Source organism: Liolophura sinensis, chromosome 12, assembly GCF_032854445.1.
Source record: "Liolophura sinensis isolate JHLJ2023 chromosome 12, CUHK_Ljap_v2, whole genome shotgun sequence".
NCBI lineage: Eukaryota > Metazoa > Mollusca > Polyplacophora > Chitonida > Chitonidae > Liolophura > Liolophura sinensis.
Genome location: NC_088306.1, coordinates 13,807,398 through 13,824,687, shown reverse-complemented (window position 1 = coordinate 13,824,687; position 17,290 = coordinate 13,807,398). Strand labels below are relative to the sequence as shown.

The 17,290-nt window shown below is 38.6% G+C and overlaps 1 protein-coding gene across 1 annotated transcript; it reads right to left on the bottom strand.

The window, feature by feature from the left end:
- Window positions 1-215: 215 nt before the first annotated feature.
- On the bottom strand, window positions 216-15,464 carry LOC135479721 (cytochrome P450 3A24-like). Its single transcript, XM_064759623.1, has 13 exons — window positions 15,457-15,464; window positions 13,376-13,475; window positions 12,733-12,852; window positions 10,819-10,907; window positions 10,156-10,304; window positions 9,596-9,703; window positions 9,229-9,359; window positions 7,049-7,142; window positions 6,097-6,254; window positions 5,540-5,628; window positions 3,271-3,408; window positions 2,742-2,904; window positions 216-1,313 (listed from the first exon to the last, which is right to left on the bottom strand). The coding sequence occupies exons 1-13, from the start codon at window positions 15,462-15,464 to the stop codon at window positions 1,218-1,220; spliced, it is 1,443 nt and encodes a 480-aa protein (XP_064615693.1). The 3' UTR covers window positions 216-1,217.
- Window positions 15,465-17,290: the final 1,826 nt, after the last annotated feature.

Sequence of the window (17,290 nt, the reverse complement as noted above, 5' to 3'; positions counted from 1 at the left end):
CTAGCTATGGAAAGACAGTACGTCTAATAAGGTACAAGGTCAGGTCCCGGCCTTCTAATAATTATTATTTAATGAAATGATTCATTAGATGCCCAGCAAATAATTTCAGATTCACGAAGACTCAGTGTCTGACATGTATTTAAAAAACGTGTTTATTTCACGTTGAGAAGAGACTAAAACACAGTTCCTAGTATGTTCATATATACATATGTAATATTTACTACATGCAGGCTTTCATCGTGCCCATTGCCAGAAGCATACAGTTGTTCACCTTCAGATCACTTTGCACTGTAGAAACATCTAAGTCCAATTGGCATGTGTTTTGAAAATAAAACCAATCTGTTTAATCTGAAATAATGTCACGCATACTGAGGGATAATGGAATAGATATTGTTACTGCAGCATGTTGTTATGTTGTGGGCTGCCCAATACTCCATTAGGCAAAAGGGAATACCAGGAATAATACTCAAAATACTCATTACATACGAAATAATGTTTTGTAGCAATAACATAGGCTTGTCTGCCATCATTCAACAGTTCTGTCAATTAAACAGATGTTTTTTTTTACAATGTATTGAGCAAAAACAATCCAATATATCTAAATCTTAGACACCTCTTAGTTGTCACAAACATCCTTGTTACTTATTGTACGCGCACTTTGTACATATTGTATTACAGGGTGTTGTTTTACCTCAGTGTTACAGAATACTGTCTGTCACGTGTGATATCAATTTCACCAAAGTCACATGACATGTCAGCGTTCCATGCAGCAAAGCCATTCATGCTGTATATAACAGATAGTTTCACCGCACACATTACAGTAGTTGTACATTGCAAAGGTTTTACTATTCAGCTGATATGCATCATTTTCGTCCTATAAGCATTCCAGATGTTTTTTACATCTGAGATAGTTTCACGGCGTTTGTTACAACGTAAATATCCGCTACGCGTTTTGTAGTAACAAACCAGTCACAGTGGGCATTTTCCTGACACATTGCAAGACTACAATGCAAAAACAGCATTTTAATAAAGTGGTATGAGTCAAATGACCTCGGTCCAATTAACAGGACATGCAGGTCTAACATAAACAACATGGGCTATACATGTTCCACTTCCTCCAAAGGGGTGTTTCGAAAATGTGAAATATCTATATCCAGGGTTTGCATTGCTCTTTTTATTCTTTATCTCAGTATCTCCCCGCCTCTTCGACTGTCATATTAAGGTGACGTCATGGGGCTTCGCCTGCGCACACGCAAATGAATACCATTCTCAGCCGTGCATATGAAGCTGTCCTTTTGAAGTTTGACAGGGATCTACAATGACAAAAAAAAAAGAAAAACCTTTTGATCATATACGATGTGAATTTCTTGCCACCCATTCTAGTTCTATGAACTCGCTATCAGTAGTTTCCAGGCAATCTAGAATGTGACTTTCTGTTGTGTTATCGAAGTAACATCCCTTCACAAAGGGTACAAAACGCCTTGATCGTGGCTTTGGGGGGAGATCGCGACACACATCCATGACAGAAAGTGTCTATGGCGAGATGTGTCATATCCCAGACATTAAATTACAGAAGCAAACGTCTTTCTTGAGAAATTTTCTTTCTGACCTAAATACGTCATATTAATGGTTAAATTATTGACTACCTAAACTACAAACACTCCAATGTATATAATGTCAAATATAATTTGTGCCTCGACTGAAGGGCATCAGAAAGCTGTAAAATCCAATAAAGCTTCTTAGAAAGACCCAAAGATAATTCCTCAGAGATGATTTTACTGATTAGTTCAGGGATTTCTTTACATAATGGTTCACAGATGGTTTTACAGAATAGCTCACAGATGGCCTTACAGAATAGTGCACAGATGGCTTTACAGAATAGTTCAGAGGTGATATTACAGAAAATAACTACTAGTATATTCCAAATGTTGCGTAAACAAATAAGAGAATTTTTTATGAAGAAGGAAATGTGACGGCACATCGTACAACACTTATAAAATTCTACACAAAAATAAATAAACAAATAATAACTGAAAAAAGCTTTTCAGGCCGCTTTGACCCAGATAGTTTACATTTACTTTAAAGATTAGCTGGCTTCTAAGAAAATATTTGCTCGTTTGCTTTATTTCTACGGGTTTAACGTCTGCTCTATTGTATTAGTCGTTTACAGGTTGTGTAAAGGGCACAGCCTAGCTAAGGACACCATGCTTCCTCGCTCAGATATCATTCTGAGGACACCCAATATCATGCTGCCTCATTCAAACATCAATCCGAGGACACCAAACATCATGCTCCCTCACTCAAACATCATCCTGATGACACCAAACATCATGCTTCCTCAATCAGACATCATGCTGACAACACTAAATATCATACACAGTACATGTATACCACAGAGACGGTGTGGGTAGGCAAGGTTGACAAAACTCTACTTCAAGCTGGTAGGAAAACGACATTCGCGAATTTCGTTATTTTTGGTAATTGCCAAATCTGAAATCAGTCACGCCAAGGCGTGAGGTTAAGCAACACCTCCACGTTTATGGTCAGAAAAGAAAACTATTTATTTAGTTAATTATGTCATTCGTGTATTATTTCACCGACAGACGTCGGGTTTTCGGATGGATTAATCCGGAGAATCCGGAGCAATTTCAGATTCACGAAATGTAAGAAGTAAAAAAGCACTAAATTAAAACTTAAAAGGCACTTTCAGACGGACAGAATCACTATTTCACTTTGCATACCTGAGTTTCAGCAGTGATTTCAAAACTGACTCTTTGCAGGACCGTTGCCATGGCAATCTTTGCCGCCACTAAAGCCATCCTTTTCCCAACGCAGTTTCGCGGTCCGGCGCTGAAGGGAATGAGAGCAAAAGGGTGGTTCTTGTCCCGATTCTGTAGGGAGAATCTGTAAGTGAAATCACAAATGTGACTGGCCTTGATGGAAGAGATATCTACAGAACAACACATGCGATATAATCAGAGACACGCCATGCGTAATCGTGTAAGTGAATTGTCATGAGAATGTTTGGTGAAGTAACACACGTCACCAGATTACGAAACTCTGCTCAGTGGAGATTGATATTATAATGTTAGCTGAAAACACGAACAGTCTCTAATATATATGAGTAGTAAGAATGCATGGATGTGTGTGTCCAATTTTTTGAAACACCCTGTATAGAAGATGCAACGCGTATGTTGCCACTCGCATTTAAAAGGCTTCTATCTCTACTGGTTCCTTTAAAACGTCGACAACAACCAGATTTGCTCCTACCTCTCGGGATCAAACTTGTCAGGGTTGGGCCAATATTCGGGGTCTCTGTGAAGAACGTACACGGGCACAGAAATCCCGGTACCCTTGGGTAGAAAGTGACCCTTAATGCAGATGTCCTCCTCAGCTCCTCGGCTTAGTCTGAAAAGTGAACCCATTTACAGTATAGTCCTGCGGACTGGTTGTGGCTTGGCTGTTAGGGAGGCCATAATAATAGAGAGGGCAATTCAGAATTTCCGAATTTTATATCTGAAGCAATTAGAAAATTATTAATAAGAGCATGAAATCGAAAGCCCATTGTTGAGCTTGTTCTGCAACAGCTCGGTGCCCTTGTCGTTTTCCCTCTACATACCGGTGTACAAATTCCTGTATGCATTGCGTAATTACAAACAACAGGGTTATTAAATACGCTGTAAAACAACAATCAATCTGGTGCCACAAAAAATGAGTAAGTCGGTAAACAGCCCTCGACGATATGCACAGTTTTGCAAGAGATGGAGGTTAAGGGCTCCAGTGAAATAACAGTTAAATATCAATGAAAGACAATACGGTTCTTCTGCTTGAGTAGCTGCAGGTGTGGTGAAGTTTGACGAACACTGCTTATAGACCTTCACAGTATCGTGTTTACTAGTCGGGTACAAAGTATAACTTTATTGACCCATGGATTTAAAAAACAGCCACAGTATCTTCTATGAAATACAGTGTTTACAATAAAGGTGAGACTCTATCCCAACGAAATCAATAAAAAAAACACAAAGGGTTCTTCCTCACGGTGTACATGTAATATAAGATTGATAACATGTGCTTTAAAGTTGCTTTGAAGTAAGGTTCATCTTATAGACAACGGAAAATATTTAATATAATTTTTAAGTATAAATAATATAATTGAGGCACAACGGTAAAAATACTTTCATTTATTTTTTTCAGATTTGTTTAAAAGTATTGAAAAGCATTCAAAAATTTGAATATTATGGTGGGCTTTTTATTAGCCATACTGACGGTATCTAGGAACTCTGACATCACATCACCATTTTTCCGGATATTCACAAGAAAGAAGGAATTTTGGGGAATATTATTTCAGTAATCTTTTACTCATGAGTAAAAAAGAGTTATTCCAACATTCAGTATCGTGATTAGAGTTGGGAAAACTTCATGTGACGTCCGAGTTCCTAAACACTGATGGTTTGGTACATAAAGCCCAATCTCGAAGTCAAATGTTTGAACGCCTTTAACTCTCTTCACAAAAATGTAAAAAAAATAAATGAAAGTACATTTATGCAGTTTTAAGTGGTCTGTTTTGTGATGACTACTTCGATTTTTACAGGTTTTTCCTTTAAGACTATTTAAGGCTATCGTTTTACAATCCCATCCCAAAATATAACTTGATGACGCCAATGACCTTGCAAAAATCGTCCAAAGTAAAGGTTTTTTCGCAATGCCTACATGCAAATGTAACAGAAGTTTCATACAGCTGACTACATGCAATCATGAGATAAAAGTTTTTAAAGGGTAATGGTTACAAATGAAGGCCCAAAAACATTAAAAAAAAAACAAAACAAGCACAATGCAAGGGTTCTATAAGGACAGGTTTACGTGCACTACAAGTTTCATGAAAATTGCTTGAAAATTCAAGAGATATCTTGTTTATCAGCCTGTCAATAATTATAAACATAAATGACCTCGTGTAAAGACGAATGTAGCAAAATATAGATAGAGATCATTCTTATGCTGGTTAAAGCTAGTTACAGTTGTTTAAGAAATAGAATGTTGTCAAAATCATACGGACCTTGACCTTTGACTCAGGAATAAATGTGGCATTTCCTCTTAACGAATACAACTTGACTGAGAGTAATGGGAAAGCGGGTATTGTCCGGGTGTTAAAGGTGCTTGCTTTTCAGTTGCAAGGACGTACGGTATACGGGTTCAATCCCGGTCTTGGGCAGGGAATTTGTACATTTTCTCTCTATCTCTGTACCTGTGGCGTAGCTGACAATGAGCGGTCAACGACGCTCGAATGAGAGTCTGCGCAGTCTGACGTTTGTTAAAGACATATAGTGTGAATATCGTCTACTCATATAGTGTGAATATGTCTTCATCGCAGGTAGGGAAGTTTGTAAGAAACTTGCCTAAGGTCGGTGGTTTACACCGGGGATTTTCTCCATGCACTCATAAATTTGACAGTCATCGTATATGTGAAAAGAGAAATCATGAGTGTGGCGTCAAACAACAATCAAATAAATAAACAGTAACGAATCATACAGTGGGCACGTACCTCAAAATCGGCGGGAAAAGTCTCATGCTCTCGTGCAAGCACATTTCTAAATAGGGCAATTGCTGGATGTTGTCATAGTCAGGTGTTTTCTGAAATTCAAACGAAACGAAATATATTAGTAGAAGTAGATGGGTTTTTCAGATATGACAATTGTTATTGTTCTTAACACATTAATATTTACTGAGGAGATAATGTTCATAAAATAGATAACAGTTAATTTTATGGGGATATATATGAGGATGAATATCACCAAACAATGAAGGCAATGCGGATGATCATGGACGAACATGGTTTATCTAGTCCTTAACGACGAAGACACTATGACAACGTTAACGACAAAGAGACAAGTACAGTATTGATAGCACCGATGGCTGAATGAAGATTGATGAGATTGGCTGAATGAAGATTGATAAGACTGGCTGAATGAAGATTAATAATATTACATTGTTGGGAAAATAAAATAAAGACACGGATGATGACGCAGATGTTAACATCAGTATACCCCTGAAGATAACTGTTAGAACAAATACAAAACTATACTTAATAATTTGTCTTACCCCTTCCAAGACGTCGTCAATTTCCTTACACAGTCGTCTCTGGATGTCCGGATGGTTAGCTAGCAGGTACGACATGAACGACAGAGTAGTAGCCGTTGTTTCGTATCCGGCCAACATGAAGACGATGGCTTGGGCTCGTATCTCAATATCGCTGAGATCTGAGTAACATGAGCAGGATGCAAGAGCTTCAGTTTATTTCATTCACTGTATTGATGTTAACAATGCACGAATTAACTTTTGATTTTAGACTTGTGGGTGGAGGTAACTGGGTTTACTATAAATCTTCTACCATTTCAACCACTGTGATTTTTTTCAGTGGAATTTCTGCATATATTTATCATGGAAATGATGCCAAAATTGATTTGTTTGTGTCACTAAAAATGCGAGCTTCATAGAACTGTGCAGATTAGTCCTCTATATCCAAGCTATTTTTCAGAATGTTTCAGTATATTAGTTGCGGAGGTGGTTGAAATAGCTGAAGAATTAAGGTTAACGCTATGCGCCAGGCAAGTGATGAAACCGCAGCAGCGACATCAGGATTCGAACCAGTGACCGCACAGGTTTTTATTGCTCATTTTACATGCCACAGCGAATTACTAATAAGACAGTGTTTCCGAAGACTGATTCACCATTTGTCAATAAAGCGATAATTAGATGAATGATTATGCCTTAATGCCACATTGGCAGTATTTATAAAAGGGATAACTTATCGAGACAAAATAAGAGCTTTTCGAAAATCACTGCAGAAGTTCATTCACGGTTTGGGACAAATTTTAGAATGCTTTTATTGACTGGAAGTTGAGCATATCATGTTTTCACCCATTATCCATACCATTATTCAGTCAGAATATATTGTTTCTTGTAGTTCTGTGGCTGTACATACCAAATGGCATAAATTTGTTTACTATTACTAAATGGTCACCCAGGGAAAAAATGAGCTATGAATTTATACCTCGCTTGGCAATGCCTCCGTTTGGTGCATCCTGAAGGTTGACTTGGCTATCATCTAGTTTAGCATCAATTAACAGCTGAAGAAGGTCTTTACGCTGGAGAAAAAAATGAAGAAGATGAAAATCACATCGCGACAGAAATTTCCGATGAAACGACGGAGCTAGGATATTGGCCAATTATGTCAATCATTACCTCTACCATTAATTTTGCCTCATGGCGAATGCAATATTTAGATTTGTTTTGTGAAGAAGTCTATATTTGGTATAAATTAACTGGTTTTCGTTGTGTGATAAGATTTAGTTTAGAAGACAGATAACTTTTGAGGAAAACTTCCACATTTTGCTCTAAATAAAGATCGATGTCTATACAATTACATAACAGGTGATTAACATGCATACATATATATATATATATATATATATATATATATATATATATATATATATATATATATATATTGTTATGTGCACGACTGCCGTCAGTTTCTACATTTAGCTTGCCACTGTTTACATACGCTGAGTTCAGCGCCTGCTGTCTGCCTCTACCTTAGAATATTCCAGAATGCGCTCATTTCGGTGCCTGTTTGTTTACATCAAGTGTTCAGGAATTTTCTTATTCTAGACAATTCCACCAGGCTATATAAGACGTATGAAAGCAGGTCAAAAGGGGAGAAAGGAGAATTATTGGGAGTTTTGGATGCTTTCGCTGTGTGTTACCTTAGTAGGCCTTTTGTGCTGAATTTTGGTGTCTTTATAGCCTCTGGCTTTGTTATATCATATCTCCACCAAGCACTTGTTCAGTCTGAACTTGTATATTTAATTTGTGCTCTTGTGTACACAGTGCTTATTAGTACACGGACCCTGTCTGTGGAATTTTGTGTATATTTCGTCATATACTCAGTTATACTGTGGATTTTCCCTCTTATTTGTGCATTTATGCCTGTATGGTTTTCCGCATTGTGGAATATATGCGTTCGTGTGGACTTGAGACCATTGTACATGTAAGTACTTTAGTATTTGTATAGATACTGCTATCCTTTGTTGTTAAACTTAAGTACTTTAGTATTTGTAAAAGTCTTGTTATCTGTTCTTGTTAAACGTAATGAATTGTTGTAAAATAAAATCTGCTGGTTTTGGTTACTTTTTTGTGCGGCTAAACTGTCGTGTATTTCGAACAAGCCATCTCTTTATAATACAGACAGTTTGGGTCGTAACAATATATATAATATATATAGATAGGTGCATAAACCAGGATTCTGCTGTGGCCTTAGCACCCCCCACCCCCACCGACGCCTGTTTTTTTGGGGATTGTTTTAATGTGATTGTATGGTAAATGTGATGTGATTCTAGATCAGTGATGTCTAATAAATTGCATTTAACATCGCTGCATTATTTTTTCCTAATTCTAATTAATCCATGATGCTGGGGGGGGGGGGGGACTGTAACTTGCTACTATTTATTCTTTTACACGAACAGTTAGAATAAAACCCTGACTGAAGTAAATTGACAAGAAGCCGAATTTCACCGGTTATAAGAGTCCATTTGTCAGCTATCGCACTATCGCCCCTGATCTGGTCATACTCACACAGCTGTAATTCTTTAAATATATTACAGAATTACACACTGACTGTGTCAACACAAGCTGTTTTTTTCTCGTGGCCACGTTACTTGTTTTGTAGCAAGCGGCTATGGTAAACGTGAAACGTCAAATAGCCCAGTATTTGATACAGCTATTTATGTCACGACATATAGAAGTTCTAGCCAAATGTTGTATGCATTAACCACAATTAAAACTTTTAACACCTCATGAATATTGGCGTATTTATACACTAACCGAAAATATGTCATCTTCGAATACAGAGTGTCACAAGACAGAAATGGATTTTATTCCAAAGTACTACCGAAATACAGTGTGTCTGTCATCGCAGTATGTAAAATATAGAAGACTACAGCATGGAGAGAGAAATCCGGCCTCTTGTCAACTTAGTGTAGTTTGGGTTTTATTCTAACTGCTTACGCAAAAAGCAACTTAAGATTACAATGACCATGACTTAAACACAATTAAGTTCAAAATTGCAGTGAAGCTCATTACAATTGATTTCGTCACTCGTCATTTCACTATAACATTTAATAAACACTAATATAAAAACAACGCATTGAAGACCTATGATTTTCCTCTTACCCCTGAATTTCCAGTTTCACGTCTGTCCTTTATGGTGGATGTCAGTATGGAGTCCAGGTACTGTATTGAAGATCCTGGTCGACTGACGAGACCAACCAGTGAGGCCAAAGGTTTCAATACAGGGAAGATGCCTATAACAGCAGACAACAATCAATATCAGTATGGAGTCCAGGTACTGTATTGAGGATCCTGGTCGACTGACGAGACCAACCAGTGAGGCCAAATGTTTCAATACAGGGAAGATGCCTATAACAGCAGACAACAATCAATATCAGTATGGAGTCCAGGTACTGTATTGAGGATCCTGGTCGACTGACGAGACCAACCAGTGAGACCAAAGGTTTCAATACAGGGAAATGCCTATAACAGCAGACAACAATCAATATCAGTATGGAGTCCAGGTACTGTATTGAAGATCCTGGTCGACTGACGAGACCAACCAGTGAGGCCAAAGGTTTCAATACAGGGAAGATGCCTATAACAGCAGACAACAATCAATATCATGACATCACGAGATGCGCGAGACTTAGAGTGTAAATAAAGACATAACAAGTGACAAGGCGGGTTCGTGCGACATGCACCTTACATGTTCCATATAAGTCATTTACCGTACGGCGTTTATTTACTTTATTCGTGTTCTTTTTTCGCATATTTGTTTGTAGTAGTGAAGCGCATTTTGCCTCTACGAAGAGGTTAACTTTAGCAAGGCGAGCCTGGCAAGACCCAGGTCAAAATCTGAAAGTGGGCTTTAAAGCTTACTTTCGAAAACTTGCCGTTAAAACTGCCACACGAAAATCCAATATGCCCGTCTTTTGGCATTTAGTAAAACCATGCTTTTTATGGCATCCACCGCAGAGCATGGCAAACGTTTCTACAGAGAAAACTTAAGTGAGACCGTCATCATTGAACTTAATAATCAAGACTTACTTGCAACGACAGTTACTGGATGGCCTAGAATCTCAGAAATGGCCTTTGTCGAATTCTGAATAAATGGATGGTTGGGCTCGTCTTGTGTGTCAATATCAAGCCCAAATGCAGCCGCCGAGATAACCTTCATTGTGTAGGACCCGTATATTCTGCAACATAAGCAACAACATATATAACTGATACAGACACTTCTATAAGCTTTTTTGTCAATTGGTTGTTTTTGCTCAATTTTCCCAGACGTGGCGCGTTTGAGAGGAATATTCTATACCTCGACAAACGCATTGTGGTGACCAGAATTGCGACTTTGTAGCCATGTGCTACATTTTTCTTATGCTGACTGACATTTTCCAGATGCAAACGAGAATATCTTTTTACTGTATCGGTGGCCCTCCATGGCCGAGGGGGTTAGCACGCCAACATGCTTCATCTCCGGTCGAAGGTCTGTCTGCAACCTGCGGATGGTCGTGGGTTTCCCGCCAACCATAATGCTGGCCATCGTGGTATAAGTGGAATATTTGTGAGTAAGGCGTAAAACACCAATCACAGAAATAAATAAATAAATAAATAAATAAATAAATAAATAAATAAATAAATAAATAAACAAATAAACAAACAAATAAACAAACAAATAAACAAATAAGTAAATAAATAAATAAATCTTACTCCTTCATCTCCATCGTTCTTCCTTCATCGGCAGCCTTTAAGACATTCTTCATCACGTGGTCAATGGAATCAACCATGAAACCTGACATCTGAAGTAACAAAAAACGGTTCACAGCTTAAATGTGGTTACACTGAATTAACTATCTCTACAAATGATGTTCAAAGATATCCGCTTGATGTTTGAAACAAAGTTGTCCGATTTTTTTTAAAATTACGTTTAATAAATAACTAATTAATCAAATAATTCCTAATAATTTTGAAATTACAAATGATCCAGGCTCAAGATGTAGCTTCTATCGTGTTTTTTGTGGCATTTCACCAGTTTTCATGGACAGGTAAATAACTAAAATATTACAGCAGATAACGTTAAACCTCTTTAAAGTGTACAGAATACCAAGCTTTCATATAATCATTCACATAAGCCTCTATTCAAAAATGAAGCTAGAAAGGAAGTGGCGCTAACTAAACCGCCTAGTTGATTTTCCTCAGACGTCTTGAGGCGCCAAGTTGTCAATGCAGATATTAAATGTAAAGAAATGTAGAAATGCAAAAAGACAGCTGAAAACTGCGCGTTTTCATGTACCTTTTAAGATTTTTATGATAGTTAAATGTATCAGTTCTAATGCGGACTTTATGAAGCTGGTGTTTAGGTACTCTGGATTCGCAAGAAGATTTTCCCACTCTAAACAGAGTTGTCAGTGTTGGCATGGGTTTTTTTGCCCTCAAGTAAGATGCCCAAAATGCTCTCAAAACATTCGCCTGTGGTTCTGTGGTTGAACATGAAGAAAGAAAAAAGATATGTGCCACCCGGGTATACATCACCGGTAATAATGTATGGCCCATAACTTCTCCACAAGAATTCAAACATTTAACTCAGTGTATCTAATTCAGTGGAAACAAACCTTTTAAAATGTGACAAAACATATCTGTAGGAAACAAAGTTTCCAATGGCCTTTCTGCCCATTTAGACTTTCTTTCTTCTTTTGAAGAGGGGGGGGGGGGGGGGGCAAGGGGTTTAAAGGATACACGAAACGCTTTGGTTTTGTTTCTTATATGCCTATTAGGATGTGTATTAAACAGTACAAAGTTTCGCTTTGCGGGTAAAAATGGCTTCAAAGTACAGCTGTCTTAAGGCCCAGCGGTCAGTCGGGAACAAAGATCCCTGTTTTAAGAACTCAGTGGGGGGTGGGGGGAGAGAGCAGGCAGAAGGGGTGTGTGTGGGGGGGGGGGGACCGAATGGGAACCCGGCAGGGCCGGGCAGGGTTGGGTGAGAGCACTAAGCTGGCGCGGAGAAGGCATGCTGTGTCTCACTGTATGTCAGCTTGTTCATACTGTATAAACATGTACATGCTGGGCCGACAGCCACTGATCAAAGACCAACGTAATCTTGCACAACAAGGAAGACATGTCATTCAACATACAACAATATCAGTTTCAATCAATAATCTATGATCATTTAATAGAGGAATTTGACAATGACTGCTCTGAGCATTATGATGCTGTCACTTGGGGAAAACATGGATCGCTCCGTTTTCCTTGTCCATTCTTGTCGAAATGTCAAATGATTTAGAAATGCGAAGAAGCTGACGCCCCGAATGATCTCTGTTTTTGGAACAACTAAAAATGGCATAAGAATCCATTTCTGAACGTAGTTATGAAAGAAGGCGTAGTTTACTAGAGGAAATCACAGCGAAAATCAAAATGACGTAATTTCCGAAACAAAACAGGCCATCGACGGAAAATGTGCATATAATGTGGTAATTAACAGGTATAAAAATACCTGCAAAAATTAAAATTTTGGACAAAATTTTTAGGCATAATTTTCTTTGTTCGGCACAGAACAATGACCCTTGTTTTAGAGTTCCTTTTCATGTATCCTTAAAAAAACATCCTGCACAGAAACGTCCGTCTTACCTGCTTGAGTTTTCCGGAGCTGAACGTAGGTGTAACAATACTTCTGACAGCCTTCCAGTGAGGGTAGTCGTAGATGAACGGCAATGCGTTTCGCTGTATGTCATGAGGAGACTTAAATTGCTGCAAAGTAAGACATTCTGTATATGTTAAGGGCATTGCTTAACCTCTGCACGGTTGTGCAAAATTGTACAAAAATTGCTTCGTGCGTTTATATTTGTGTTGAGTATACATGCAGTAAAAACAGGCAGAGGTAGGAAGCCGTACGCAGCAAAGAAGGCAAAAAAGTACACACCGCCGATGAGGCGATGGACCGTAAGCATTCATTCAAGGTTTTGTTTCACAAGGTTGACTGTAATTGCAACTGTAGCATTAAACCTCATTTCACCCATTAATTCATGTATTCAGTGTTTTGTAAGCACTGTGGTAATGTTTGTTTGAATGTTGTTATGTTAAAATTAATAAATCAATTATGAATAAAAGCATTTCCCTTGTCTATTTACTAACAAATTACTCAAGAGTATTTCCAAATGACAGTGGTTTCATTCACCCATAATACTTACCATCATTGCATAAGTGAAAAATTATGTGTCGCGTTACACAACAAAAATAAATAAACAAATAAATATTTCAGAGTAATACTTACAAACTTAGAATTTGGGAAAGATTTGAATTCCTTAACGAACACTTCTCGAATAATGTCAGCATCCGTGGTAACAATGGAATACAGGCTGCCGACCCAATCGCTGAAACAAATTAAGAGGCGAGATGTTAAAAACGTTTATACAGCATGGAAAGTGAATCAAGGGCAGCAATGAGAGTATGATAGATGAAAAATTGTCAAACGAAACCGGTGAAATTCAACCTCTTGTCAGTATACCTGGGTTATTGTTTTATTCCAACTGTGCATGTAATTTTCTCGACACCATAACATTTTATAACCGCTACAATAACCACTAATTCCACCTGGAAAAGTCATCAACCACCAGTTATTGGCCAGTAAACCCAATCTATATCAGGACGGAAGAGATCCCTAATAGACACGTACACATGTCCCATAAAGTAGCAAACGTTGGCCAGTAATCCACATCTATATCATGATGGAGATCACTCAGAGACACGTACACATGTCCCGTACGGTCAACAAACGCTGACCAGTAATCCACATCTATATCATGATGGAGATCACTCAGAGACACGTACACATGTCCCGTACGGTCAACAAACGCTGGCCAGTAATCACCATCTATATCATGATGGAGGATCCCTCATAGACACGTACACGTATACATGCCACATACAGTGCGCAAACGTTGGCCGGTAATCCCCATCTATATCATGGAGGAAATCCCTCATATACACGTACGTGTATACATGTCCCATACAGTCAGCCAACGTTGGTCGGTAATACCCATCTATACCACGATGGGGGAGATCCCTCACATAAACGTACACGAATACATGTCCCATACATTCAGCGAACGTTGGCCAGTAATCCCCATCTATATCATGATGGGCGAGATCCATCATATACACGTACACGTATGTATGTCCCATAGAGTAGCAAACGTTGGCCAGTAATCCGCATCTATATCATGATGAGGGAGATCCCTCATATACACGTACACGTATATATGTCCCATACACTAGCAAACATTGGCCAGTAATCCATATCTATATCATGATGGGCGAGATCCCTCATATACATGTACACGCCGGAGAGGAAGTCACCATGAGCTCACAGCGACCGCATTGGTGACAGGCCCCTGGGTCATGACGCTACCTAGAGCGCTAACCAACTGAGCCAAATTAACTTTTGATCTGGAATCCTTACGGAATCGTGGGAGGCGCCATATTAGAGAAATTCGAAATACGACGTCGCGTACAACAGGCTCATAAAGCTAAAAGGCAGAAATAGGTTCAAGTCATGTCGAGGGAATAGTTGTGTTCACCCGTTACAGAAATAACTCTTGTCTCATTGGTTAAAACTAATAGCATGGCGGTACTTTCGCTTTTCTCAATGTGCACAGTTTTGCTTAACTTAAACTGTGATATCTCAGTTATACAACATTACAAGAATAAAAAGCTTTCCTTTCCAAACTTTATCTGGCATGCTTTATGGATGCATATATACATTTGCCTGGTATAGTCTTATCATTTAAATATACAAACTGGTTCTATTTCCATATCAATCGCTGGTTATTTTGAACATGTAAAATAATGAAAGTAAATTTTGCAAAACGCTCACATTCATCGGTTTCTGTAAAATAAAGAACTGTATACACGGAACAAACTTAAAATTTTCAAGGGCCAGCTCGCTATATTTGACTTAAGCTATCAAAGGAGAATCCCAGGCCGTAAGCCATCAAGAACTTTTAACTTATATCAAGTCGGTCAGGTTTATGGGAGGCGGAAATCTTATTGCTCAGAATAAGCCACCTCAAGCGATGTACCTAACAGAACCCTCCTGACTTATAGCCACAGCCGATTCGGCACGGGTTGAGTTCGTACACGTTACCTCATTGGTCAGGGGCCTGATAAGCACAGGGAGGGTGTACGGCTTTGGCCGTCTTATTCAGCGGCGGTTCCTCGTGCCATCCACAAATAATCTGACTGATTCAACTATAAACGAAGTGACGGATTGTTGCTATGCCCACAAAGACGGGACGGGACGGGAAAAGGATGGGGTAAGGAAAAGGGACGAAGATTAGATGGAAGAGGACTCACCCATACATCTTTCCATACTTCTGCGCACATTCAATGTCGTACTGTGTGATTCCCTAAAAAGGAAAGAAAGCATAGAAAGCCAATTTATAGTTTAGATTATAGAACTGGATCCATGTATACAAACATAGCGGATGAATTTCTTTGTCACAGTGATGTATTGACGCGGAAGATTTTTTCCGCTGCAAAAAAGCAGTAACCTTGCGCAAATTAGTACACCCACTTTACTAGACAGACTCCTGGAAATGTTTTTTTTTTTTTTGAGCAGGGATGTATTTCTCGTAGGTCATAGCATTTGATTGTTTAGTATTATGCAATTACATTCCTTGAACATTTCCCTGGTAAGAACTGCCTGAAAACTAGATTCCTTTGAGGCTACTGTATGAATGGATTTTTACCAAGTGAAAAGGGAAATTTATGGATATGCAGAAATAACAATGAAATAAGACAAGAAGCATTACTGTAAAGAAATCATCAATTTTTGAATCATTATACTTATTATTTATTGAAAATACAGAAGAACTTGTTTCGTTAGGAAAGTACTTGCACTCATCTGAGAAGGTTAGAAGCGGAAATATATGTGAAATGTGTGGTATATTCAGAGGCATTTGAAACCAAAAATGGGTTATGAATAGCGTACAGATAAGACTTCCTGATTAAGATATACATAATCAAATCACTGCATGTCTTACCGACTGAGACCGAGCAGTACACTTTCACCCCAAGGGAAATAAGATATTGCAGAATATGTTTTAAGTGAATCAAAATATCTTAATGATCCAGGATGATTGATTGATTTGAATGACTGGTGTTTACGCGGTTCACGAGATCAGTTCTCTTTCACCGGTGGGTGAAAACCGAGGAGAGCCCGGGTCAAACTGGTCTCTGACAGGGCGTAGAGAAAGCCAGCATTTGCGAAAACATTGATGAGAGGCTTCTAGGTAATTTTGCTGCCGATATGCGAAGAGGATTTATCCCACGTGCTATTTTTTCACATCATCTACATTCCCCAGATCTCCAAAAGGCTTTTGTGACATTAAAACATTATCGGATTAAAACGTGCCACATTCTTCAAATCTCCAAACGGACTTAGTGAGAGTAAGACAGTTTGTGACCAATCCCAGAAACCCGATGCATTTATCTGATCTCCATGTAAAAGGGCTTAGTGACAGTAAAACTGTTTCTGACTTACATATTTCAAACTATTGTTACGCAAAATGTATCACGAATTTTAATGCTATATCTTTGTCGGTAAATAAAGAAAGAATCAGGTCAAATCACAGATTGATACCCGTGACACACGGCTAATAGAGACCACCCACCTTTTTCGCCACCTGTAAAAATGTTCCCAAGGGGTTCCATGGTGAGCAGGGGCCCGGTAGTTTGTATAGGGCCTGGGGGCGGAATGGCCAGATTGTGATTCTGTGAAAAGGCAGAAAACATCACAGCTGCTCTTCAAAACATAGACATAATTAAACGACAGCTGGAGAGGTGGTGTAGTTCGGGAATGGTTTAATAACAGATGATTAGATCTTATGCAATTTTATGACACAATGCTATACCCTGACACAGACAAAGCACACAAGGGAATTTGAAGACACCCCGACTCTCTTTTTGTGACATTTTGTTCATTATATAACATGCGTTGTACTGTAACCATACATATGATTAAGTCCGCCGACAATTTGCCAGTGGTCAATATTTAAGAGTCTCGCACTTATGCAATGGGGATCAGTTTTATGGTAGGAGAAAACCGGGGTGTCCGGGATATAAACCACCAACCTTTGGCAAGTTATTGAAGAAATTTTATACATACGTGACGTACAGATATTTACAC